General features: G+C 34.7%; 1 protein-coding gene across 4 annotated transcripts in view; it reads left to right on the forward strand.

The window, feature by feature from the left end:
- Window positions 1–26,128, forward strand: part of LRRK2 (leucine rich repeat kinase 2) — a 144,859-nt gene that overhangs the window by 48,803 nt on the left and 69,928 nt on the right. For all 4 annotated transcript variants that reach the window (XR_008511898.2, XM_054527124.2, XM_054527122.2 and 1 more), the window contains exons 15-23: window positions 3,060–3,204; window positions 3,331–3,470; window positions 7,051–7,179; window positions 7,254–7,424; window positions 13,058–13,316; window positions 16,543–16,731; window positions 22,721–22,839; window positions 24,069–24,138; window positions 24,655–24,872. Coding sequence is in view for 3 of the 4 variants with exons in the window: in XM_054527124.2 (XP_054383099.1) it covers window positions 3,060–3,204; window positions 3,331–3,470; window positions 7,051–7,179; window positions 7,254–7,424; window positions 13,058–13,316; window positions 16,543–16,731; window positions 22,721–22,839; window positions 24,069–24,138; window positions 24,655–24,872 (1,440 nt within the window). In the remaining variant the exon portion in view is untranslated. The remainder of the gene's footprint in view (window positions 1–3,059; window positions 3,205–3,330; window positions 3,471–7,050; window positions 7,180–7,253; window positions 7,425–13,057; window positions 13,317–16,542; window positions 16,732–22,720; window positions 22,840–24,068; window positions 24,139–24,654; window positions 24,873–26,128) is intronic.

A 26,128-nucleotide genomic window follows, 5' to 3' on the forward strand; every position in this document is an offset into this window, starting at 1 on the left:
TTAGAATGGCAATCATTAAAAAGTCAGGAAACAACAGGTGCTGGAGAGGATGTGGAGAAATAGGAACACTTTTACACTGTTGGTGAGACTGTAAACTAGTTCAACCATTGTGGAAGTCAGTGTGGCGGTTCCTCAGGGATCTAGAACTAGAAATAGCATTTGACCCAGCCATCCCATTACTGGGTATATACCCAAAGGACTATAAATCATGCTGCTATAAAGACACATGCACATGTATGTTTATTGCGGCACTATTCACAATAGCAAAGACTTGGAACCAACCCAAATGTCCAGCAATGATAGACTGGATTAAGAAAATGTGGCACATATATACCATGGAATACTATGCAGCCATAAAAAATGATGAGTTCATGTCCTTTGTAGGGACATGGATGAAACTGGAAATCATCATTCTCAGTAAACTATTGCAAGCACAAAAAAACAAACACTGCATGTTCTCACTCATAGGTGGGAATTGAACAGTGAGAACACATGGGCACAGGAAGGGGAACATCACACTCTGGGGACTGTTGTGGGGTGGGGGAAGGGGGGAGGGATAGCATTAGGTGATATACCTAATGCTAAATGACAAGTTAATGGGTGCAGCACACCAGCATGGCACATGTATATGTATGTAACTAACCTGCAGATTGTGCACATGTACCCTAAAACTTAATGTATAATTAAAAAAAAACAAAAAAAAACAAAGTTCAGAATGACAATCTGACTTTTTTTTGTAGAAGATACTAAATTTTGGCCTTGAATATCTGAATTTAAGATACTGGTATCAAGCAAAAAGAAATTTGGGCTTAGAACTTGAGAGATTTAAACTTGTGCTTTGACTTGTGTGCTCACAGGTCTCTGTGTCACAATTTTTTTCATCTGTACTTCGGGACAGCAATAGTGTGTCTACATCACATAGGTTTTGGGAGGATTAAGTAGGTGAATACATATGAAGTACTTAAAAGAATGTCTGGTACAGAGTGAGTGCTACCTTGGTTTTGGCATCGTTATTGTGGTCATTGCTATTGTTATTATGACTTGAAGTCATATTAGTGTATGAAATCCCATCCATGAGTAGAAGATAGAAAGAACTTTGGGCAGGGTTTGGAGGTAAAAGAAGACGTTGTAAAGGAGATGGGTAAAGGAATGGTTTTAAAGATTGAGAATAATTAGGGGAGTATGATGTCATGGAAATTAAGGGATGATAAGCACCAATTAAGTTGTTATTGGACTTTTTTCTTTGAATGGTTCAAATTCAGAATAGAAAGGAAAGAAGTCTGATTATATGAAATTAAAGGGTAGGGTGACTGTGGAGGTAGTGGGAGTCGACTTTTCTGCTAATAAGTTTAGAAATAAAGGAAAAATGGTAGCTTGAGGAAAGAGAGGACCAATTAAGGGAAAGTCTCTCATTAACTCTTAAGTTTTTCATCTCTGAGGACAGCGCTTAGCCCAAGGCCTGACCTGTGATCATTACTCTCTCAAGGTTTATTCCATGGACAGAGCTATCTCATTTCATGCTTATAACAACCCTACATTATTAGAATTGTTTTAGAGATGAGGAAGCTGAGACATGCACCAAACCACCCTTCCAATTTCACTTTGCACAACTTTGAATTTCTTTATATTTCTTGAATAAAAGTTCCACTTTTTAACTTACCACTTCTTAGCAGTCATTGTCTAACTGAGTAATTATTACTTCATTCATTTAATGGTTCTCAGATTTATTTAATGGTTCTCAGATTCACATAATTTAAACCTAAATTTAATTGGCCTCCAAGCTGATGTGCTTACGGAAACAGTGACAGGAAACAAAAATGTCAAGGGAGACTATGTCTTATTAAGATGATACATGAAATGATGTCCAGGCTGAGCAATTAAAGTGTGAAGTAGAAGGACACAGGGTGAGAAACTGATGCTTCTCCTCAGCGTCTATAAAAAAGATACTGAATAAAGATAATTGAGAGACATTAGGGGACTAGACTGAGAAAGGGATGGAAATCTGTTCACTGAGAGTACAGAAATGAGGAAGCTTGGAAGGCAGAAGATTTTGGTCAAAGACGTCTGGCTTGAAGCTATTTCAGCTCTTTGGATTATCTGTGGTGGAGGCCATCACGTCTTTGGAGTGGAGGTACCATGAAACTAGTGTCTGCAAAACATCATGTAAATGAAAGCAAAATTCCTGAGAAGGATGGCACTACAATTTTTGAAAGAAAAGCTATGAGTTGAGCATTCATATCAAGGTAGATGTTTGGAACGTATTGCTTGTGTGTGAAAAGGAAGAGATGATCAGAATAAGAGTTAGATGTATGCTGCGTTTTCTTCTTGGTTGATGAGTAGGATGGCCTGGACAGAGAAGTGACCTCTAGTAAAATACCTTTATAGTGTCAAATCATCTGGAGGAAATTCAGATTAAAGAGGCTGGATGATGTCGTAATTAAGATCCTGGGCTTTTAAGGTGGACACATTTATATTCAAGTCCCAGGCCCAGTGCATATTAGCTCTGTGACTTGAGCTCTTATTTCTGCATCTTTAAAGTTTGGCAAACCTATTACATGAAGCTGTTGAGGGGATAAATGAAATAAGGCATGCAAAGCACTTGCAGTAAAGAGTAATTATCAACATTTTATTTGTTAAGAGGCAGCATTGCATTTTACTGGTCAAGTATATAGACTCTGGGGTCAAACATATTTGGTTTGGTTTCATCTCTGCAATTTATAGTTTGTGTAGACTTTGAGAATAGTTCTCAACCATTCTAACCCTCAGTGAATTCATCTTCTAATGGGAGTGATATCAGTATGGATTTCATGAGATTATGAAAAGAAAATGCCTACAAAGTATTTATTACAATGCCTGGCACAGAACAAGCTCTCCTTAATTGTAAAAATGCTAACTCTTATTCTTCATAATAAATAAAAGTAATTGTTATAGAAAACAAAATCAAGCATACTAATTTGTATTTGGATTACTTGATTTATATTTTGTCAGTCTATAACTGGTCTTAACTAAGGTAAGTATTAAGATCTCATTTTTAACAGCAAGTATTCTTTTGGTTTTAGTTCATTGGAAATCCTGGGATTCAGAAATGTGGATTAAAAGTAATTTCTTCTATTGCACATTTTCCTGATGCATTAGAGATGTTATCCCTGGAAGGTGCTATGGATTCAGTGCTTCACACACTGCAGATGTATCCAGATGACCAAGGTCAGTACAATTTGAATTCAGGATTTAGAATAGATTTTTGTAGGGCATTAGCTGGTGACTAGATGTCTTTAAATATTTTTCTTCAGTTTTGAGATTTAAAACAATTCTTTTTTTTTATTCTCCTAGAAATTCAGTGTCTGGGTTTAAGTCTTATAGGATACTTGATTACAAAGAAGAATTTATGCGTAGGAACTGGACATCTGCTGGCAAAAATTCTGGTTTCCAGCTTATACCGATTTAAGGATGTTGCTGAAGTACAGACTAAAGTATGTGCATTATCTTGGAAAGAATTTGGGAACTTGTGCAAATTTCACTTTTGGAGCAGTTTGTGTAATTACCACTTTGCATGAATGGGGTATTCTAGTTAATGGAAAACCATTTATCCTTTTGTAGTATTTTAATTATACAAGCAAAGAAAATTGGATTGAATCTCTAAAGATCTGGTGTTTCATTATTAAATCTCTAAAGTCAGCATGGTTATTCACCATTTATCTTGCCCATAAAAGTTCAGAGAATGTGCTAAGAAATCCCAGCTAGCTGAGTTTGTTCGCTTAGATTTTAGATAAATAGAATTTATAAATATTCCAAAGTTTGTTACTCTCTGGGTTTTATTGCAGGTTGCTTATCTTTAGTAATTTTGCTTGTTGATTTTTTTCCTTGCAGTGAAAAAATGTTTTTAACATTTTTCATCAAGCAAAATTTAAAACATGATATATAATAACTGTCTTTATAAGGAATTCAAGATACTGGCTTAGAGTTAGTTCACGGGAGATTAAGAAATAAATTTGTCATTCTAACTGGTGTGAGATGGTATCTCATTGTGGTTTTGATTTGCATTTCTCTGATGGCCAGTGATGGTGAGCATTTTTTCATGTGTCTTTTGGCTGCATAAATGTCTTCTTTTGAGAAGTGTCTGTTCATGTCCTTCACCCACTTTTTGATGGGGTTGTTTGTTTTTTTCTTGTAAATTTGTTGGAGTTCATTGTAGATTCTGGATATTAGCCCTTTGTCAGATGAGTAGGTTGCGAAAATTTTCTCCCATTTTGTAGGTTGCCTTTTCACTCTGATGGTAGTTTCCTTTGCTGTGCAGAAGCTCTTTAGTTTAATTAGATCCCATTTGTCAATTTTGGTTTTTGTTGTCATTGCTTTTGGTGTTTTAGACATGAAGTCCTTGCCTATGCCTATGTCGTGAATGGTAATGCCTAGGTTTTCTTCTAGGGTTTTTATGGTTTTAGGTCTAACATTTAAGTCTTTAATCCATCTTGAATTGATTTTTGTATAAGGTGTAAGGAAGGGATCCAGTTTCAGCTTTCTACATATGGCTAGCCAGTTTTCCCAGCACCATTTATTAAATAGGGAATCCTTTCCCCATTTCTTGTAACATGTATACATATGTAACTTACCTGCACATTGCGCACATGTACCATAAAACGTAAAGTATAATAATAATAATAATAATAAAAAGAAAAAAAAGAAAGAAATTTGTTTTGTTTTGTTTTTTAATTGTAGCAAAACAAATAGTTTTTCTTCAAGAGTTTCTGCCTTGGTTGTGGAGTTTGCAACTTTCATAAACTACCAAGGAATTTTTTTTTTTTTTTGAGACAGGGTCTCACTCTGTCACCCAGGCTGGAGTGTAGTGGCAGATTTCAGCTCACTACAACCACTGCTTCCTGAGCTCAAGTGATTCTCTTGCCTTAGCCTCCTGAGTAGCTCAGACTACAGGCATGCACTCCCATGCCTGGCTAATTTTTGTATTTTTTGTAGAGATGAGGTTTCACCATATTTCCCAGGCTGGTCTCAAACTCTCTGGTCTCAAGCAATCTGTCCTGCTCAGCCTCCCAAAGTGCTGGGATTACAGGTGTGAGCCAAGGTGCCCAGCCGACTCCGGAAATATTTTTTTGTAACTGGCAGCATCTACCAGGAATAAAAATACCTAGTCTCTAATCCTTGCACAGACATTATCAGTAAATGAGAGAATATGTGTAAAGTTTTTAAAAAAATTATAAAGTTATGAACATACAAAATTCTTAGATTAATAATAATGTGTTTTATAATTGCTTTTCTTAATGTGCCTCAGCCTAGGCTGATTAAACCAAGATAGGATTGATTAAAAGTAATCTTAGGGAAAGGGAAGGATTTTGTGCCGGTATGGAACTCTCAGTTACTCTGGATTAATTCATCTAGGCATAAATTTTAGAATCTCTACAGTAGAGGTTATGAACTAAATCTGGCCTGCCAACCTATTTTATTTGTCCAGTTCAGGATTTGTTTTGTTTTTTGAGACAGAGTCTCACTCTGTTGCCCAGGCTGTAGTGCAGTGACGCAGTCTCAGCTCACAGCACCCTCCGCCTCCTGGGTTCAAGCGATTCTCCTGCCTCAGCCTCCCTAGTAGCTAGGACTACAAGTGTGCACCACCATGCTCGGCTAATGTTTGTATTTTTAGCTGAGATGGGGTTTCGCCATGTTGGCCAGGCTGGTCTCAAACTCCTGACCTCAAGTGATTCGCTCACCTCGGACTCCCAAAGTGTTGGGATTACAGGCATGAGCCACTGCACCCAGCCTTCAGTTCAGTGTTTAAAAGTTTTTAATTCGAATGAGGTACTTTCTGCACATTTGCATGGCCTGCTCTGCTGTAGCATTCACTTGTTTTCAGGGACCTCTGCTCTAGAGGCAGGTAGACCACCTGTCCCTCAGACATACATAAATTAAGGCTACTTTGCTTATCAAATATTAGTATTTGTAGACACTCAGCATGTAAGAGTTCGAAGTAATAATTTTAATATTTAGATGATTTAAGTTAATTTAAAATTTTTTTGAGATGGGGTCTCACTCTGTGGCCCAGGCTAGAGTGCAGTGGCACAATCTCGGTTCACTGCAACCTCTGCCTCCTGGGCCCATCCTCCTGGGTGGGCTCAAGTGATCCACCTCAGCCTCCTGAGTAGCTGGGACTACAGGTGCATGCACGGGTAATTTTAAAATATTTTTTATAGAGACAAGATTTTGCCATATTGTGCAGGCTGGTCTCGAATTCCTGGGCTCAAGCAATCCCACAGTGCTGAGATTACAGGTGTGAGCCATGGCGCCTAGCCAATTTTATTAATATGTAATATTAGAGGTAATAAAACATTAAAAAGTTAAGATGATCCTTGGTGGGTTTACCCAACCTAAATAATACTAAAGTCAAAAGCCCAATCTTTCATTAAAACATCACGTGAGTGAAGAGGACAGACTCTGGAGATGTGCTTAAGGTGGTTCTAAATAGTAATGGTGTTCTTTATAAATAACTTATTAGAATGTAATCCTCAGAGTGCCCTCAGTGCTTCTCAAATACACTCAAAATAAATGAAATCTAGGAGTCCACACTAGCCTTTTTGAGATAAACATTTCAGAAGACAGCACAAAAAGTTGGGGGATACGGTAGGCTCTCTAGAGAACCTACTGTTCAATATTATAATAAAAATTTTTACTCTATTGACCTGTTTGGATGTGTAGTTCTGCTGATCCAACTGCTTTAATCCTGTTTAATATCTGGGTTTCATCCTATAACTATGGCTTTAGACAAGCGTCTTTGAAAACCAAATTTGAGGGGATTAGTTCTTTTTCCTGCTTTGCTACTGAATGGTTTGTTAACTAGCATTTTATTCTTTGTGCCTGCTATATTTCTTAGTCATGAGAGAGAGAGGGAGTATTTATTTACAGGATAAATACTTTAAAGCACCAACCCAATATATCTATAGTTAAATGAACATCCTAGGTATTGTTTCATATACAAACTGTCTCTGCTTTATACGGTTTATTCTTTTTGCCTATAATTGCTTATTTTATTATTTTTTCTTATACTTTTAGGGATTTCAGACAATCTTAGCAATCCTCAAATTGTCAGCATCTTTTTCTAAGCTGCTGGTGCATCATTCATTTGACTTAGTAATATTCCATCAGATGTCTTCCAATATCATGGAACAAAAGGATCAACAGGTACAGTGTTTTTCACTTGCATCCTAAATGTTATGTATTTATCTGACTCTAATTCTCATTTCCACTCTTTTTAGTTTCTAAACCTCTGTTGCAAGTGTTTTGCAAAAGTAGCTATGGATGATGACTTAAAAAATGTGATGCTAGAGAGAGCGTGTGATCAGAATAACAGCATCATGGTTGAATGCTTGCTTCTATTGGGAGCAGATGCCAATCAAGCAAAGGAGGGATCTTCTTTAATTTGTCAGGTAAATATTCAAGGCCTCACTTTTGTCTTTGCTCAGTATTCTTATAGAATGTAAGTAAGAGCCCTGCCATTGTGTATCTCTTACTTATATTATTCTTCACTACAGAAATTTACCAGTTTATTGCAATTGTTTGTGTCTTGTAGTAGATTTATAGAATTCCAGGAGTAATAGGGTCCTTTAGGTGTTATCCAGTCTAATCTTTCATTTCATCTGTTTACTTATCTTGTTAAGTTGATAAATAACTTTTCAAATGTGTTCCTTAGTAGGCATCTCTACAACTTAGTCTCCAGATATACTCCACATAACACATAGTTCTAATGTTTTGATAATTTTTTAACCATTTTTTCCCATGGTTTTAGTTTCTTTGCCCAGAAAGTTCTCCCCTGAGGGCTACCACACATGGCTATGCAGGCTGTGGATGGCACACTTTTTGTCGGTGCCACTCACACTGACATGAGTTGCTGTTGGCCAAAGTTGTGTAACACTGGTCTTTCTTTCCTTCTCTCTTCCCTCCTGAACCATGTAAACACATATCTATCTGATTGTTCTGCTCTCCCTTCAAAATATAATTCAAATTATCTTTCTTTAAAGCCCTCCCCATACCTCCAAACCTCCAAACAAAATTAAGATTTACTTCTTTTGTCAGTCTATGAAAATATATACATATCTCTTGTATACTTGGTGAGTTGTGTGAAAATAACAATGTACAGTGTTCATCTTTGTATCATTCAGAATATCGAGCTCATTGCTTTACATACAGTGTGTATTCAATAAATACTAAGTTCATTGCTTATATTTCAGATTTGTATTATTTGTATAAGTGTTAGAGTTTAATTACTAGCATTCAGGTAGCACTATGTCTATTTTCTAGAAATTTAATATTTCTAACAAAGCAATTATGTAGTGATTTAATGCACATTATTAAATAATCAGTAAAGTACTATGTTTGCCAATAATTTACTTTTTAAACCTTACTGTATTTAATATCCCTACTGTATTTAATATCCCACTTGCCTGTGGATTGAAATCAATTTGTTGACTGTTAAGATTAAGTTAATACTAATTAGTAATCAACATAAAAAGAAATAGAATTTGTAACCCATTTTCATGCACCATTACGTTTATGCATTAAAATCACATAAACAATCTAATTATTTAAATTTAGTCAAATTTCTTTTAAGCAAGCAACAATTAAAATAGTAGTTCCGCTTTATTAAAGATAATTAAATTTTTCCATCAATAATTTAATACATTTTTACTGTGCATCTTTTGCATGCAGATTATTGCATTAATGTTAACTGAAAATACCAAAGAACCAAAAAGAAACTTCCCCTTCTAAGTCCACGTTAAGGAAACAACATACCTAAAAGCACCTGATACAACTGTACTACATTCCCCACAGGAAATCATTTCTACTATTCTTTCAATTTATCCAAATCTTTCTACACAACAGGATTTTTACTTTATTCCTCTTTCCATATTCTTTTGGATTTCATATGCTTAGTTTTATCTTTTCTTTTTAAAACGAAATCTTAAATCCAAGGATTATGGATTATGTATTAGGTTTAAAGAATTGTCAGAGGTTATTTATATCTAGCAAACAATAACTGCTGATTAAATCTTGTGGATGAATTTATCATATGTACCTTATTTGTGCCAGAGCAAAATAAGGTAATCAGGACTATTTATTCATTTACCAAGAGGTTGCATATTGAAGGACTATCTAGAGCAAGAGTGGAGTTGTGTTAGACTTTCTGCAGAGAATTTGATAATGGAATGTACATGATTGGTAGAGAAGAATATGGAAGTTTAATGCTGGGTATGCAAATGCATGGATAAAAACCTCAAGGTAAAACTCATCAAATCACAGTGGAAAAAGTATAGTGAAGTCTGAATAAAAATAATAAGAGGCTGGGCATGGTGGCTCACATCTGTAATCCCAACACTTTGGGATGTTGAGGTGGGAGGATCACTTGAGCCAGGAGTTCAAGACCAACTTGGGAAACATAGTGAGACTCCATTTCTACAAAACAAACCAACAAGCAAAAAACCATGTATGAAGGCACACACATGTAGTCCTAGCTTCATGCAGGGTGGCTCATGCCTGTAATCCCAGGGCTTTGGGAAGTCAAGGCGGGAGGATCATTTGAGCCCAGGAGTTCAAGACCAGCCTGGGCAACATAGTTAGACCCCCATGTCTACAAAAAGTCAAAAAATTAGCTGGGTATGGTGGTACCTGCTTATAGTCCCAGCTACTTGGGAGTCTGAGGTGGGAGGATGACTTGAGCCTGGGAGGTTGAGGCTGCAGTTAGCTGAGATTGCACCATTGCACTCCAGCCTAGGCAACAGAGCCAGACCCTGTCAAAATAAAATAAAATAAAATAAAATAAAATAAAGTAAAGTAAAATAAAGTAAAATAAAATAATAAATATAAAATTAAAAAAGGCTGAGGTGGGAGGATCACTTGAGCCTAGGAGGTCAAGGCTGCAGGAGCTAAGACTGTGCCACTGTACGGCAGCCTTGGTGACAGAGCGAGACTCTGTCTCAAAACCAACCGGTTGGCGCGGTGGCTCACGCCTGTAATCCCAGCACTTTGGGAGGCCGAGGTGGGTGGATCATGAGGTCAGGAGATTGAGACCATCCTGGCTAACCGGTGAAACCCCGTTCCTACTAAAAAAATACAAAAAATTAGCCAGGCGTGGTGGCGGGTGCCTGTAGTCCCAGCTACTTGGGAGGCTGAGACAGGAGAATGGCGTGAACCTGGAAGGCGGAGCTTGCAGTTAGCCTAGATTGTGCCACTGCACTCCAGCCTGGGCGACAGAGCGAGACTCTGTCTCAAAAAAAAAACAACAAAAAAACAAACCAATCAACCAACCAACCAACAAAACAAACAAACAAAAAACCAACAAAACCAAACACTTCTATCATGCTCATTACCACCTGGGCACTGCTCCAAATACCTTACACAATTTAATCCTTACGACAACCTACGAAAAGGTCCAGTAGGTTCTAATGTTATTCCCATGGTGCAAGTGAGAAGCTGAGGCACTGAGGGATTAAGTAACTTGCCTAAGAACAAGCTCCTGGTAAACAGCACAAAATCTGCCTCCACAGTGCCTGCTTTAATTTCTTGGCTACACAGCGGATTCATGGTAGTGGTGGTAGTGGTGTTCATTTACTCTAAAATAACAGTTTGAATAATTTGGTTTTGATAATGCACTGCATTTATTATAAATTAGATGATCAGAGAAAGATTGCAGGGATAAGAAATTATGCTTTTGATAATATTTAGTTATATTCCGAATTTTCTTCATTATTATTTAAATGTAAAAATAAATATCTGTGAACAGTAGTATTTTCCTGTCATGAAGTAAATTACTTTCATAAATAAGTGTGAATATTCTAAAGAGAATGACTCTGTAGGATTTAAAGAAATTAATTCTTATTTTTGCTGGCATTTATTTCTTTTCTCAGATTCACTTTCTTATATATGTCTCTCTTCATGGCACCATATGCCTAAAGTCAGCTTGGATAGTTTGGATCCTCCAAGGAAAATTCCTTCTGCAAACATGTGCAGAGCACAGTGCTAGATAATTAATAGAGAATATAAAATGGGTTTCCTGTTTCAAGATAGTTTATAGCTCTGTATGTGTAGGGCATTGACAAGAGAGTAAAACATAAATCACCTTAGTACAAAGTAAGGAGTGAATGGCATATCTTAGAGAAAAAAAGTTACTGGGCTATAAGAGAAGGCATTTGTGAGTTTTTCCCTCCCTCCCCGCTTCCCTTCCTTTCCCTTCCCTTCCCTTCCCTTCCCTTCCCTTCCCTTCCCTTCACTCCCCTCTCCTCCCCTCCCCTCCCTTCTCCTTTGTCTTCCCCTTCCCCTTCCCCTTCCTCTTCCCCTTCCCCTTCTCCTTCCTTCCTTCCCTCCTTCCTTCCTTCCCTCCTTCCTTCCTTCCCTCCTTCCTCTTCCACCTGCCTTCCTTTTAATTTTGCTATGAGCCCTTAAAGAGGATTTTAGTAATTTGCTACTTAAATTAAATATATTTCCTAAATGTTGTGCTAGGCTTCAGGAATACAAGTAGGATTGCAGTAATGTAAAGGCCTTTGCATTCTAGCAAGAAAACAGATGGGTATGTATGTTTGTTTGCTCAATGCTACATTAAATGAAATGGATGGGAGCCGGGAGGAGAAATGGTGTGTTTGGCCTGAGAGGTTAGTAGCAAGGAATTCTCTGCAAGAAAGTTTGAAGCCAATTCTTCAAGAATGAACACCTTTTTGCTGGGTGAAGAGTAGAGGAAGGCATTTGGGGTAATAGAAATAGCATAAAAAGTAATGAGGTTTGAAAAATTACATGCTGTGTTTGGAAGAATGTCCTGGAGCAGCAGCGTTTTAGAAGGTTTTTAAAGACGACAGTGGCTTGATCAGAGCTCTGTAGTGCTTTGAGGATGGGTTGAAGGTGGGTGTACTTGGAGACTGGTGGGCATTTAATTGGTGCCTTCCAACCACATAAATGAATGTCCCCTCAAATCCCTTGGAAACACATTAATTCTAGAAAATTCAAGAATTGTCCCCAACATCTTTTTCCTCTGAGTTGGTACCCTGGATGTTTGGGTCTTCTTTTCTTTCCTTTTTTGATGTTTCATTTTGGGTAATGAAAGTCACACAAGTTTTGAAGCCAGCAGATTTGGCTTCAAATCCAAGTCTCAGTTGCTTGCTAGCCGTAAGGGACAAGTTATATATCTTTTCTAAATACTCATCTATAAAATGGGAGTAATAATTGCTATGGCATAGGATTTTTTTTAAAAAAAGATTGGAAATCATGTGTGTACAGAATTTAGCACAGTAACTGATGGATATTATTTCTATTACCTGTTATCTTGGTCTTCTAGTTGATAGCTCCTTGCTAGCATCTAGCTCCTTTCCAAAGCTCTTCCTGAGTAGGGCTAGCATGCAGTGCCACAGCTTGCTAAGGCTTCTCCTGGCTTGCTGAGTTTTTCTAGTTTTTGTAGCTCCTCACGTGCTAACCCACCCTGAACACATGCTCTGAAAACATAAGATTTAGAGGAAGGTTGAAAACTGAGAGACAAGGTATATCTTTGAGGAAATTCAGATGCTTGTCTTGAGGAGCTCAGGAAAACCAGACACGAGTAATGATTGTCGTTTGTGTGTGGCATTAATAAATTTTACAATAGCTATGTCCCCATTTAGTTATTCTATGTCACAGATAAAGGCAGGACAGTAGTATTTACTGTGTTAAGGTACTAGTTTCCCAGATATCTTACAGTGAGAAGACAGAAGCTCAGAAAGTGTAAGCAATGTGCATATTTGGTGGAGTCTGGATGTAAACAGAGATCTTGATGCCAAGCCTATGGAGCTTTGTCTCCATATAATGTTGTCTCTTTCATGATAACTGACTGTCATGTGGCAGATTATTCATGCTATTCTGACATTGATGGCATTAATATCATCTTATTTTCCCAGTCTATTCAAGGATCAGTTTTGCCTTATTTTATTTTGTTTCATTCTAAATTGGAGATGTAGAGAAAAATCACATGAAGTTTGATTTGCCAGTCTCCTAAAAGGAAGAAAAATATAGGTTTTTAATATACTTAACTTTTTTTCTTTAATAGGTATGTGAGAAAGAGAGCAGTCCCAAATTGGTGGAACTCTTACTGAGTAGTGGATCTCGTGAACAAGATGTACGAAAAGCGCTGACGATAAGCATTGGGAAAGGTGACAGCCAGATCATCAGCTTGCTCTTAAGGAGGCTGGCCCTGGATGTGGCCAACAATAGCATTTGCCTTGGAGGATTTTGTATAGGAAAAGTTGAACCTTCTTGGCTTGGTCCTTTATTTCCAGATAAGACTTCTAATTTAAGGAAACAAACAAGTAAGTAACAAGGAGAATATTTTTTACAATTCTTATTTTTAATAGTATTTTTTTAAGTCACTAGTCTTTTAGTGGTTATTCATGCCAGTTTGAGGGACCTTAAGCCAAAAATATTGCAAAGGTTTGGATTTTTTTTTTTGGCTATGAAGTACTTCAAAATGACATTTAAGTTCTTTATGAGACAGCAAATAGGTATTTATAAAAATAGAGCAAAATACTGGAAGCTTTTTGAAGGGCTGCTTTTTAATATAGTCTATTTTTTATTATTAAAGTAAGACATCCCTGTTTTTAAAGGAAATATAAAATTATAAAAAAGGAAATAAAAATAACTTATTTTATCCCTTATAAGTAATTAATATGGATATTTTTCCTAACTTTTTATATGCTTACATGTACCTATGCATTCAAATGTATGTAAAAGCATACACACATATTTACTTGGCATTTTTAACTTAGAATGTACTTTATATTTCAATTGATAATGCATTTTCTTTATACTTTCAAGCTCATGTGTATTTTGTACATATTATGTGTATTGATGGTAAGTTGTCATCTTCTGACACTATTTTTATCTTTTGAGCTCTCTCATTTGTTCACACTAAATGTGTTTTTAGCGTGAAAGCTCCCAGCTTTCCCTGTGTTAACTTAGTCCCATGCCCATCTCCTTCCCCATGGTCATCAAACTCCATGAATCAACACCTTAAGGACCATCTTGCAAGTAACATATTTGCTTCTCTCATTTTTATGATGCACTCACTAGCAAAACACCAGTTTTGGTCAGTCTACCAGTCTACTTTTTCCCTCACTTTCACCAAGATAACTGAGTGCTGCTAGAGAAAAGTACCCATCCATACAATTTGGTGCCTTTATACATCAAGGTTTCCAACCGCTCAGTAGGCTCCAAAAGTTCCAATCAGGCTGAATTTTCCTCGGTTTCTCAAACACTTCATGTACCCTCACTTCCAGTCTTTTTCCAGTGTTACTCTCTCTACCTAGCTCTAAATTCTCTCTTCACCTGGCTGTCTCTTCATTCTTCCTGTCTCAGTGCCATCATCAGTCTGGAAGGTTCTCTTACATGACCCTATAGCATTTTATTTCTCACCTATACTACCATTCACCACATTATATAATTTAATTTTTCATTTTTATAATCTACTTTTTGGTTGATTGTTAGTACCATGAAGTCAATGTCAATTTTGTTCATGGTTGTAACCTTACCATTGATACTAGTGTTTTGCACATAGTAGATTATCATTTAGAATTAAGTATTTAATATTGGCAAAAAATAAAAATTGTATAATACATTATGTTGATAAGCATATGTGGAAAGATGCTTCATACATTGATATGAATTTAAATTGTCCACTTTTGAGGACAGTTTGGCAATATCCACTAATATTTTTAATATAAGTACATACTTTTTTGACCTAGCAATATACTGTTAGGAATCTATGATACAGACATTCTCAATGTGCACAAAAATTATGTACAAAAATGCACATTAAAACATTGTTTCTAATAGCAAAAGAGTAGGAAAAAAACCTAAGTATTCCCCAAAAGGAACTATTCAAATAAATAATGGTACATTCATGTTGTGGAATGCTTTGCAATCATTGAGGAAAAAAAAAGTGGAGCAAATTTAATGTCCTGATAAAGATTACATTACTCCGTGGCAAAAAAATGGGCACAGACAGTGTTTTTACTATGCTAATGTTGATGAAAATGCAACTGGAATATGATAGTTATAAAAGTTTGAATATGAAGTAAAACCCTCTAGAAATGGGTTCCCTGGTTGTCTCTGGGTCTTTGGAAATTACTGAGACATGGTTAGATCCCACGTTTCATTACTTAAACTAGTCTCATGCCAAAAACCTGCTTACTTTAATCTTCAATATCTGATGGAGAGGAATTGTGGGCCCATTGGAGAGGGACAGAGGGAGATTTATCATTAACTATATTCTCTTTGTTCTGTCTGAAGTTTTTACTATTGACACATCTTACCCAATTAAAAAAACATAGTAATGTCATTTGATTAATTGGAGGGTATAACTATGATTTCACTGGCAGCTGGTCTGAGTAAAGAACACTTTGGGTCATAGCTTTCAAACATTTTTCAGGTAGTATTTGCCTGAGTGACATATATGTGTGTGAGCTTATCCTACCGGGCTTCGGGATAATTTTCCATATCATAACATGTTACTCCATGTTACTCTGGAAAAAAAGAACCATTTGGGTATATGGGTATAGTGTAAGCCATAGTATCAGTTGGCTTCTTGGGGTTTATCATATGGGTCCGCCACATATTTACAGTAGGAATAGATGTAGATACATGAGCATACTTCACTCTGCTACTATAATTATTGCTATTCCTACTGTTGTCAAAGTCTTTTAGCTGATTAGCTACACTTCACGGGGGTAATATCAAATGATCTCCCACCATGCTCTGAGCCCCAGGGTTTATTTTCCTTTTTACAGTAGGAGGCCTAACCAGGATTGTATTAGCCAACTCATCACTGGATATTGTACGACATGATACAGTAGTATCATGTAGTAATATTTGAAGTCATTACAGTAGTAATATTTGAAGAAATCTTCCTGGCTGTATGTAGAACAATGAGGACTCTGCCAACTTATTCTTCATAGTAGAGCTAATATATAATGTAATGAAGTTGTGAGAAGAATGTTAACTTTGAAATTCCATCAGATTTCCCAATAGTCATAATGAATCACTCAGCAAACTTTATAAAAATAACAAGATCCTTTATTTAGCATTTTATGTGTTCTATGCATTGTGCTAAACATTTTATATGCATCATTTCATTTACTCTTTTCCATCACCATATGCTGTATATATTATCATCTTCATTTTCCAGGTGAGGACACTGACACCCAGGGAACTTATATAACTCACAAATGGCATTTCTATGACTTGAACACAGGCCTGTCTGGCTTCAAAGCCTAGGCCTTTTCCTGAATAAAGTTAGTTCCATAGAGATTCAGTTTTGCTATCTACACAAAAGCATTGTGTACATGGTTATGTTTTTTTAAAAAATATATGATCTGCCACCTGTTAATTATTCAGGATCACTAGTGTAAGGTGACTTTGGAAGGAAAAATAGAAATATTCTCTAGAAGCATAGGAATACATAAGAACTTTGGTCCTATATATGTTTATTTTTGCATAATTGTTGATTTCTAAGTTGCTGGTGTATCTCTTTATTTTCAGATATAGCATCTACACTAGCAAGAATGGTGATCAGATATCAGATGAAAAGTGCTGTGGAAGAAGGAACAGCCTCAGGCAGCGATGGAAATTTTTCTGAAGATATGCTGTCTAAATTTGATGAATGGACCTTTATTCCTGACTCTTCTATGGACAGTGTGTTTGCTCAAAGTGATGACCTGGACAGTGAAGGTATTTATTATAAAAAAAATCCCTTTATGCTTTATATTTACACACTGACATTGAACAATAGGACCCAAGACAAAAACCTGACCTAAATCATCTGGAAAAACTTGAGTAGAAATGTGTTTATTATCGCAAACAGTTATGTTTACTAATTTTGGTTAAAGTGATGGGTCAAGGAAGTGTGTCTCTGTGCTTCTAAATGTTATGCTAATTGGTTAATGGTTAATATTCCAGGAAACAAACTCTGACTAGACTGGAACGAGATTCCACACTCTGTCATTGACTAGATCCTTTCGTGGCTTGTGTAAGCCCCTTAACCTTGTTAAAGGTAGTAACGTCAACTTTGCAGGATTAGACATAATAATTAGAAAAAATGTATGTAAAATGTCTGCAACAATGCTTGGCAAACAGGAAGTGCTTAATAAAAAAAGTTTTTATCTTTACTATAGCTTAAAACAATCTTAATATTTTAATAGCTCACTTGAGATAACTTTTTAAAAAATTAATATAGCGAAATATATAATGACAGTGATTAGGGCTGATGTATTTAGCATTTAGCATTAGCAGTTTGGTAAAAATGGAGTGAGAGGCTTTCTTATTAATATAGTATGATTGAAAACATTGGGCGATAGAATAAGGATGTTTGAGAGGGCAAAAAATGAGAGTTGTTCCAAAATATTGTGTCTCAAGTCAAACCATTTTTAAAAATCAAGTGTAGTGATTTATATACATATATAATTTATATAAAATAAAATGCATTCACTTTAAGTATATATTTTCATGTGCTTTGAAAATTAACATATTCATGTAGTCATCATGACTGTTAAGTTATGCAATATTTTCATTATCCAAAAAAGTTTCTTCATGCCTCTTCACTGAAAACATCCCCTTCCAATGCCCCTGACCCTTAGCAATCATTTGCTTCCTGACACTGTAGATTAATGTTTTCTCTAGTTTTATATACATAGGATCATACAGTAAGTACTCTTTTGTGTCTGTTTTCCAAAGTGGTTGTACTATGTTCTACCCCCACCAGCAGTACATGAGCATTCTGGTTGCTCTACATCCTTGTCAGTACTTGGTATTTTCAAGTTACTTTTAGCTGTTCTAGTGGAGGTTTAATTCATTTAGATGTAATTTCCATTTCCCTGATGACTAATTATGTAGAGGATATTTTCATGTTCTTATTGGCCATTCTTATTTTTGTGTGAAGTGTTGAAGTATTTTGTTTTCAATTGGGTTGTCTTATTATATAAGAGTTCTTTGTATATTCTAGATAGAAGTTGTGACAGGTATATATATTGCATATTTTTTTTCCCAGTCATAGCTTGTCCTTTCATTTTACTAATTCTATTTTTTAAAAAACAGAGGTTTTAAATTTTGGTGAAATGCAGTTTTCCAGTTTTTTTCTTTTATGGTTTGTGCTTTTTGTATCCCACTTAAGAAACCTTTTCTTAGCCTAAATTTGTGAATATTTTCTCCTATATTTTCTCTTAGAAGTGTTAAAATCTCAGCTTTGACATTTAGGTCTAAAACATTTTAAGTTGATTTTTGTGTGTGGTGTGTCAATGAAGAGTTGACATTTATTTCTTTCTGTATGGATATCCAGTTGTTCCAACATTACTTGTTGAAAATATTATATAATTCCTCATTGAATTAATGGAAGCTTTGTTCTCTTTAATTGACTATTTAGGTATGGTTCTATTTTAGCATTATTTATTCTGTGCCACTGATTTATACCTTATTCTTATGCCAATACCACACTGTCTTGATTACTCTAGCTTAATAGCAGGTCTTGAAATCAGGTAATGTAAGTCCTCGGGTGTTCTTTTAAAAAAAATTGTTCTTATTATTCTAGGTTCTTTGTATTTCCATATAAATTTTTAATCAACTAACTTTATGCTGGGATTTTTATTGTAATTAAGTCCATATTTAGACTTTATATAGAATTAATTTATAAATTAAATCATATTACCTGTGATTTTAATGTAATCTATAATATATAATTAATACATAAATAATAATTTCTATAGATTATAAATTAATTTGAGGAAACTAATATATTAATAATGAGTCTTTTGACATATTAATGTGATATATAGTTCAATTAGTCTTTTAAAATTTCTAACAGTGTGTTGTATTGGATGTTTTCTGATACTATTATAGATGGTATTGTATTTGAATTCTAATTTCCAGTAGTTCACTGTTGATATATAGAAATACAGTTCATTTATTTGTACATGCATTTTGTATCCTGTAAACTTGCTAAGCTCACTTATGTGTTCCAGTACCTTATTATAGATTCCACAGGATTTTCTTTGTTCACAATTATACCATTTGGTAATAAAGACAGATTTGCTTTTTCTTTTCTAATATTTATGTCTTCTTTTTTTTTTCTTGTCCTATTGCACTGGCTAGGACCTCCAGTACTATGTTGAATAGAATTGGTCAGACTGGGCATCATTCCTTGGTTTCCAAACTTAGAGGAAAAACATACAGTCTCTAATCACTAATTATGACATTATCTGTAGTTTTTCATAGATGCCCTTCATCAAATTGAAGAAGCTTCTTCCTAGTCATTTTTGGAGAGCCTTTTTTTTATCATTAATAGGTGTTGAAAAATGCTCTTCAGCATCTGCTGAGGTATTCATATTTTTCACCTTTATTTTGTTAATATGGTCAAATACACTGACTGATTTCCTAATGTTAAACCAACTTGCATTCCTGGAGTAAATCTCACTTGGTTATGGTACATTATCCTTTGTATATAGTATTAAGTTTTATTTTCTAAAATTTTGTTAAGAATTTTGCATCTGTGAGAGATATTAGTCTTCCTTGTAATTATGGGAGTAATGCTGGCCTCTTGAAATGAATTGGGAAGTGTTTCCCATTCCACAATTTTCTGGAAGAGTTTGTGTAAAAGTATTTTCTTCTTAAATGCCTGATAGACTTCACCAGCAAAGGCCATCTAGGTTTTAACTTTTTGTGAGGAGGAGATTTAAAATTATGAATTTGATAACTTTGATAGATGTATGATTATTTTAATTTTCTTTTACTTCTTAAGTCAGTTTTAGTAATGTGTAACTTTCAAGGAATATGTCCATTTCTTATAAGTTGCCAAATTTATTTGTTTAATGTTACTTATAGTAATTATTTAATTATCCTGTTAGTGATTTAATTATCCTGTTAATCTCTTCAAAGAATCAGATTTTTGTTTTATTGATTTTCTCTATTGTTTGTGTTACTTTCTCACGGACTTTTGTTCTTATCTTTATTGTTCCCTTTTCCTTACTTATTTTTATTTTAATTGACTCTTTTTATAGATTCTTAATTTGGAAGCTTAGAACACTGGTTTTTAGAACCTTCTTATTTTGTAACAGAAACATTTATTTAAGGCTGTATATGTCCTTATAAATATCACTTTCACTGCATCCCAATATTTTGATGTGTCCTCTTTCCATTCATTTAAAAAAATTTAATTTCCCAAATGTCCAACAATGATAGACTGGATTGAGAAAATGTGGCACATATACACCATGGAATACTATGCAGCCATAAAAAACGATGAGTTCATGTCCTTTGTAGGGACATGGATGAAGCTGGAAACCATCATTCTCAGCAAACTATTGCAAGGACAAAAAACCAAACATCGCATGTTCTCACTCGTAGGTGAGAATTGAACAATGAGAACACATGGACACAGGAAGGGGAACATCACACACCGGGGCCTGTTGTGGGGTGGGGGGAGGGAGGAAGGATAGCATTAGGAGATACACCTAATGTAAATGATGAGTTAATGGGTGCAGCACACCAACATGGCACATGTATACATATGTAACAAACCTGCATGCTGTGCACGTGTACCCTAGAACTTAAAGTATAATAAAAAATATATATATATAAATTTAATTTCCTTTGTGACTTCTTTGATTCACAAGAGTTATTTAGAAGGCTGTCATTTATTTTCCAAATATTTGGAGATTTTCTGGATAACTTTCTGGTTATTGGTTTCAATTTAACTTTTTTGTGCTCAGATAACCTACTCTGATGATTTCTATCGTTTTATATTTACTGAAACATGCTTTATGGATTATCATATGGTCTGTCTTGGTGATGTGCCATGTGCAACTGAAAAGAAAGTATATTCAGCTGTTATTGGGTCAAATCAATAGGCCAAATTGTTTGGTAGGATTTCTCAAGTTTTCTGTGACTTTACTGATTTTTCTTTCTATTTATTGTATTTGAAAGAGAAATATTGAAGTTGTAATTGAGGATTTGTTGGTTGCCTTTTCAGTTTTATCTGTTTATGCTTGTATATTTTGAAGCTCTGTTGTTTGTTGTGCAAACATTAAGGACTATATAACAAAGGACCATATATAAAAATAATTTTTTAAATGAAGTAACCACTTTATATTAATCTAAGTTTGCAGTCAGTATCATTTTCTTCCTCTGAAAGAATTCCCTTTTACATTTCTAGTGCAGATCTTCCAGAAACCCATATGCAGATTACTGGAGCACTTTTTCCATAACTGCCCCAGAACTCCCAGCTATCTCAGTCTCTATAAATGTTGATCTCTATCTCCTCATCTCAGGAAAGCCATGAGACTGTTTAAATTTCTTCTTATATGTATGGCCCTTAATTTGTCTCCAAGCAGAAGGCCAGAGTGATCACAGGGCTCACATAGTTTGTTTCCCTTCTTTCAGGTATTACATAGTCCTGTGCTGTCTGTTGCCCAGTGTCTATATCCAATCATTTAATATATTTGTCCAGTTTTCATGTTGTTTTTGTGAGTAGGTTAAGTTCACACTTGTTACTCTATCATGCCTGAAAGAACTCTCTTCAAGTATTTTTAAAGAAAACATTAGAAATTTTAACGTAAAATAATTATAAAATGCACTATGCTGCTTGTACAAATAATGTGCTAATAGACATTTCACAAACATATAAAGTGGGATAATTATGATAATTTAATAATCTTTATAATTATGTAATTGTTACTAAATTATAAATTGTATTTTATTAAAATTCTTAAGCATTAAAATAATTTAAATTATAGAATTAATTAAACTTTAGCAATGAACCAGGCAGGAACTGTTTATATCAGGATTTATACTGAATATTATAAAGGTGGTATTTGGATATACAGATTTTATAATTTGGTTTTGATGTAAAATGAATTCTTTCTTTTTCTAAGATAAAGAATAGGGGAATTTAAAATCATAATTAATTTTTCACAAATGCATTCACATTATTTATGTTTAATATGATTTATTTATTGATCTTTGTTTTCTTGTAAATTTATTATTTTGAAAGTACTGCCTTTTCCTTATTTTATAAAACAATTATTGCCAGCCAAATTTATTGTGTTTATTTTAATACCATTCCATAAAATAAACCATGAAACATGAAATTCAAATAGGAATATATTAAAAATTGCTGACTGTTAAATAATTTGTGTGATTATAACATTTAAAGCAAGATTTGAAAAATTTATAAGAAAAATTCAGGGAGTTAATCCACTCTCTTTCCTATGCTGCTAGACCCTATTCCAGTGGTCTCTATAAAAAATTCAGAGAAACGGAAAGCAGTAACAGTGATCAGATTGCATACAAACTTTCTTCACTCACATATATTTGTTATAACTTATGTAACCATTGATTGATTTGGCTTTTTCCTGCTGGACTATGAGCTCCTCTGAGGAATAGATTTATTTTTTTCCTGCATATCAGTATCCCGTGTTTACCCAGTGTCTAGTCTGTAACAGCCATTCCATAAATATTTATGGGTGAAGAAAAATGTTGTTGAATTTTTAAAGTGAAAAACCAACATGGCTTATCATTTCTATTTTAAAGATTTTACAAAGGGAATAGACTGTGAAATTTCCATTAATAAAAATAGGTTTAATCTTCCATGATTGAACTATGTTAGAAGGATCTTATGATTGAGTAAGCTTTTTGTATTCACCTTCATGTTATTTTATCATTTTCAAAATAGGAAGTGAAGGCTCATTTCTTGTGAAAAAGAAATCTAATTCAATTAGTGTAGGAGAATTTTACCGAGATGCCGTATTACAGCGTTGCTCACCAAATTTGCAAAGACATTCCAATTCCTTGGTAAGTTAAATTGTGAAATTGTGATTATGTTGTGTTTTGCTGCTGACATTCTCTTGATAACTAAAATTTAGGCCAAAGCTAGGAACAATTGGTAGGGACTTCCCTGCGGTATGAAAACTATAATTTTGAGATGTTTTATATATGTATAGATATGAAAACATATTAGATGTAAATTATGCTCAATTCACATTTGTAGTCTTTTGAGTATGCAGGGTATGAATTTGTTTGGGGCATATATATATATATATACACATATATATATATACATGTATATATATATACACATATATATATATACACATATATATATATATATATATATACACTTACAGTACACTTCAAGATGGTTTTCTTCTTCTTTCTTTTCAGAACTCCATGTCTGAAAAGAGCCCAGGCTAGACATGTACCTAATGGTGTGGGTTGGTCCCATGAACACTTTAGCTAGAAATCTAATAGTGATTTCTAAGACACCAGACAGAAGTCTGAAGGACACTGAACAAGATGGAGTAGCATAATATAATTCATTGTTCATCTATCTATCTATCATCTATCTATCTATCTATCTATCTATCGATCATCTATCTATTTTGGTGTATTGAAAGTCATTTAATTTTTTAGATACCTTTATTATTGTTTCAACCTCTTGTCTGTTTTGGAACTATGGAAGGACTATGGCATATTTGCATGAGGAATTTGATAATTCTAGTTGAGGAAATTGGGAGCCACCTTATTCTCAGGTTCACTTTGAAAGACCTGTTCTAACCTATGCTCTAATTTTGATTATAGCTGAGTACTAAAAATATGAGGGTTGTTTTGTGTTAATTCTAGATCTTAAGATGGGTGAAATGAATGACTATAGTTGAATCGGTTAAATTAGCTGTCAGTCTTTATATATGCTCTTTCGAATTTATATATAAATTTAGTTATAAAAAGTAGTTTGGTTAATGAGAAATTATATGGATATAGCTTTTTGACTCAACTTTTCTGTTTTTCAGTTTCCTTATATTTAAAACAAAGGAGAAAGTGTAGATGCTTTCTAAGGTCATTTGAGCACTGAACTGGAGTTTTCTTTTATCTTCATAATTGGGTTCTTAGTTTTTACTTGCCTATTTTTTCCCATAATTATAAATACCATTTAACCCTATTAAAATTTCATGGTTCCTTCCTTATAAAAATGTCCTCTTCTCCAATAAATGACAGCAATTTTATTATAAATTATTTTTTAATAGGGGCCCATTTTTGATCATGAAGATTTACTGAGGCGAAAAAGAAAAATATTATCTTCAGATGATTCACTCAGTAAGTATTTGGATGTAATCATAAGTAAATAGATATTTTGGGCAGAATACAGTGTTTGGTTGAATTTCCTCCAATTATTCAAATATTTTTGGTGCCAGTTTCATCTTACATAATCTTCATATGTATTTACCTAATGATTCCTTCCATAAGCTATAGAAAAATGAAACATACTTTTAAAAATTTACCTTTCTTGAATATTATAGAACACATTAGTCTTTTTTTTTTTACAAGTTTTCTGAAATGTAAATAACAGCTCCACCAATGCCACTCTTCATCCTCTCCTCAAGTTTTCTTTCTTTCTTTTTTTTTTTTCACGCCACTTACACCACCTGATTAAATGCTTTTTATTTACTGTTCATCTCTGCCACTGGAATGTAAACTCCATAGTTTGGTTTTCTACTGAATCTTCAGTGCCTCGAAGAAAGCCTGATTGCTAGGAGGTGCTCACTAAACTTTTACTACATGAATTTAAATTATTTGCTTATATTTCCATTGTTTGTTTGTTTTTGACAAAAGGGTCATCAAAACTTCAATCCCATATGAGGCATTCAGACAGCATTTCTTCTCTGGCTTCTGAGAGAGAATATATTACATCACTAGACCTTTCAGCAAATGAACTAAGAGATATTGATGCCTTAAGCCAGAAATGCTGTATAAGTGGTCATTTGGAGCATCTTGAAAAGCTGGAGCTTCACCAGAATGCACTCACGAGCTTTCCACAACAGCTATGTGAAGTAAATTTAATTTATCCTTGTAACTTTCAAGACATTTGAAGAGCTTTTGTATTTATATCTAATTTGCATAATTAAGTCGTTTAAAAGAACCTTCTACTTTTGTGTCACTGGGTGATAAGTCCCCCGTTCTTCTGGTTTTTGCACACATATCTTAGTCTGTGTGATGTTCAGGAGCATCTTTGAGGGCAGGCAATGGAAACAGATCTGATTAGAAAGGAATTCCATGTTCTGTACGGAGTACATGTTAAAGTCTATCAAGTGTATATTGATTATACTTTAATCATTTAATTCAAGTAAGACAACTTTGACTATTTAAATTAGATTAGGTAAACTAGAATTAGACCTGGTTTGGTAGTACTGGCTCTGACTTAGCTACCAACTGTGTGACAATATGAACATGTCACTCCGCCTGCTCTAATCCTTCATTTTCTCATCTGTAAAATAGAGATTCAACTAAATGATTACTGAAACTTTTTTTTTCAGTTTAAAATAATGTGTAACTTAAAGATTTTTTTTTTTTGGTCAAAGTTCCTGTCTTGTAAGAATTAAAATATAACATAGTTTGTTGATAGGATAGCTCTCTGAAAATTGACTTTGCTCACCATTTGTATGTACTACAGATCAAAATAGTTTTGAAAGCCAAAGAAGATATCATAAAACTTAAAATTATTTTAATGCAAATGTTTAAATTGTTAAATTCTCAAGGCTGGGCATGGTGACTCATGCCTATAATCCCAGCACTTTGGGAGGCTGAGGCGGGTGGATCATTTTGAGTTCAGGAGTTCAAGAGCAGCCTAAGCATCAGCAAAATCCTGTCTCTACCAAAAATACGAAAAATTAGCCAGGTGTGGTGGGGTGCACCTGTGGTCCCAGCTACTTGGGATGCTGAGGTGGGAGGATTGCCTGATCCTGGGAGGCAGAGGTTGCAGTGAGCCAAGATCACACCACTGTACTCTAGCCTGGGCAACAGAGTGAGACCCTGTCTCAAAAAGAAAGTCTTGTTGCAAATGCATTTCCCCCTTTTTAAGCCTAAAAAATTAATCATAATTTTGAGATGTTTTAAAGGCAACATTACATAAATTTTAAGCATATTTAAGGGATGTTTTTTCTCTAAAGTTTTATATCTGGAGACAGAGAGAAGAAAGAAAGGTGACCCACTCCTCCAGCCATGCCCTAATGTTTAAAATGTGTCTTTCTCTCTTCTCCACTTCTTTGCCTTGCTAAATACTTCAAGCCACCCAGGGCTCAATTTAAAT

The sequence above is a fragment of the Pongo abelii genome, chromosome 10 (genome assembly GCF_028885655.2).
Source record: "Pongo abelii isolate AG06213 chromosome 10, NHGRI_mPonAbe1-v2.0_pri, whole genome shotgun sequence".
Lineage (NCBI taxonomy): Eukaryota > Metazoa > Chordata > Mammalia > Primates > Hominidae > Pongo > Pongo abelii.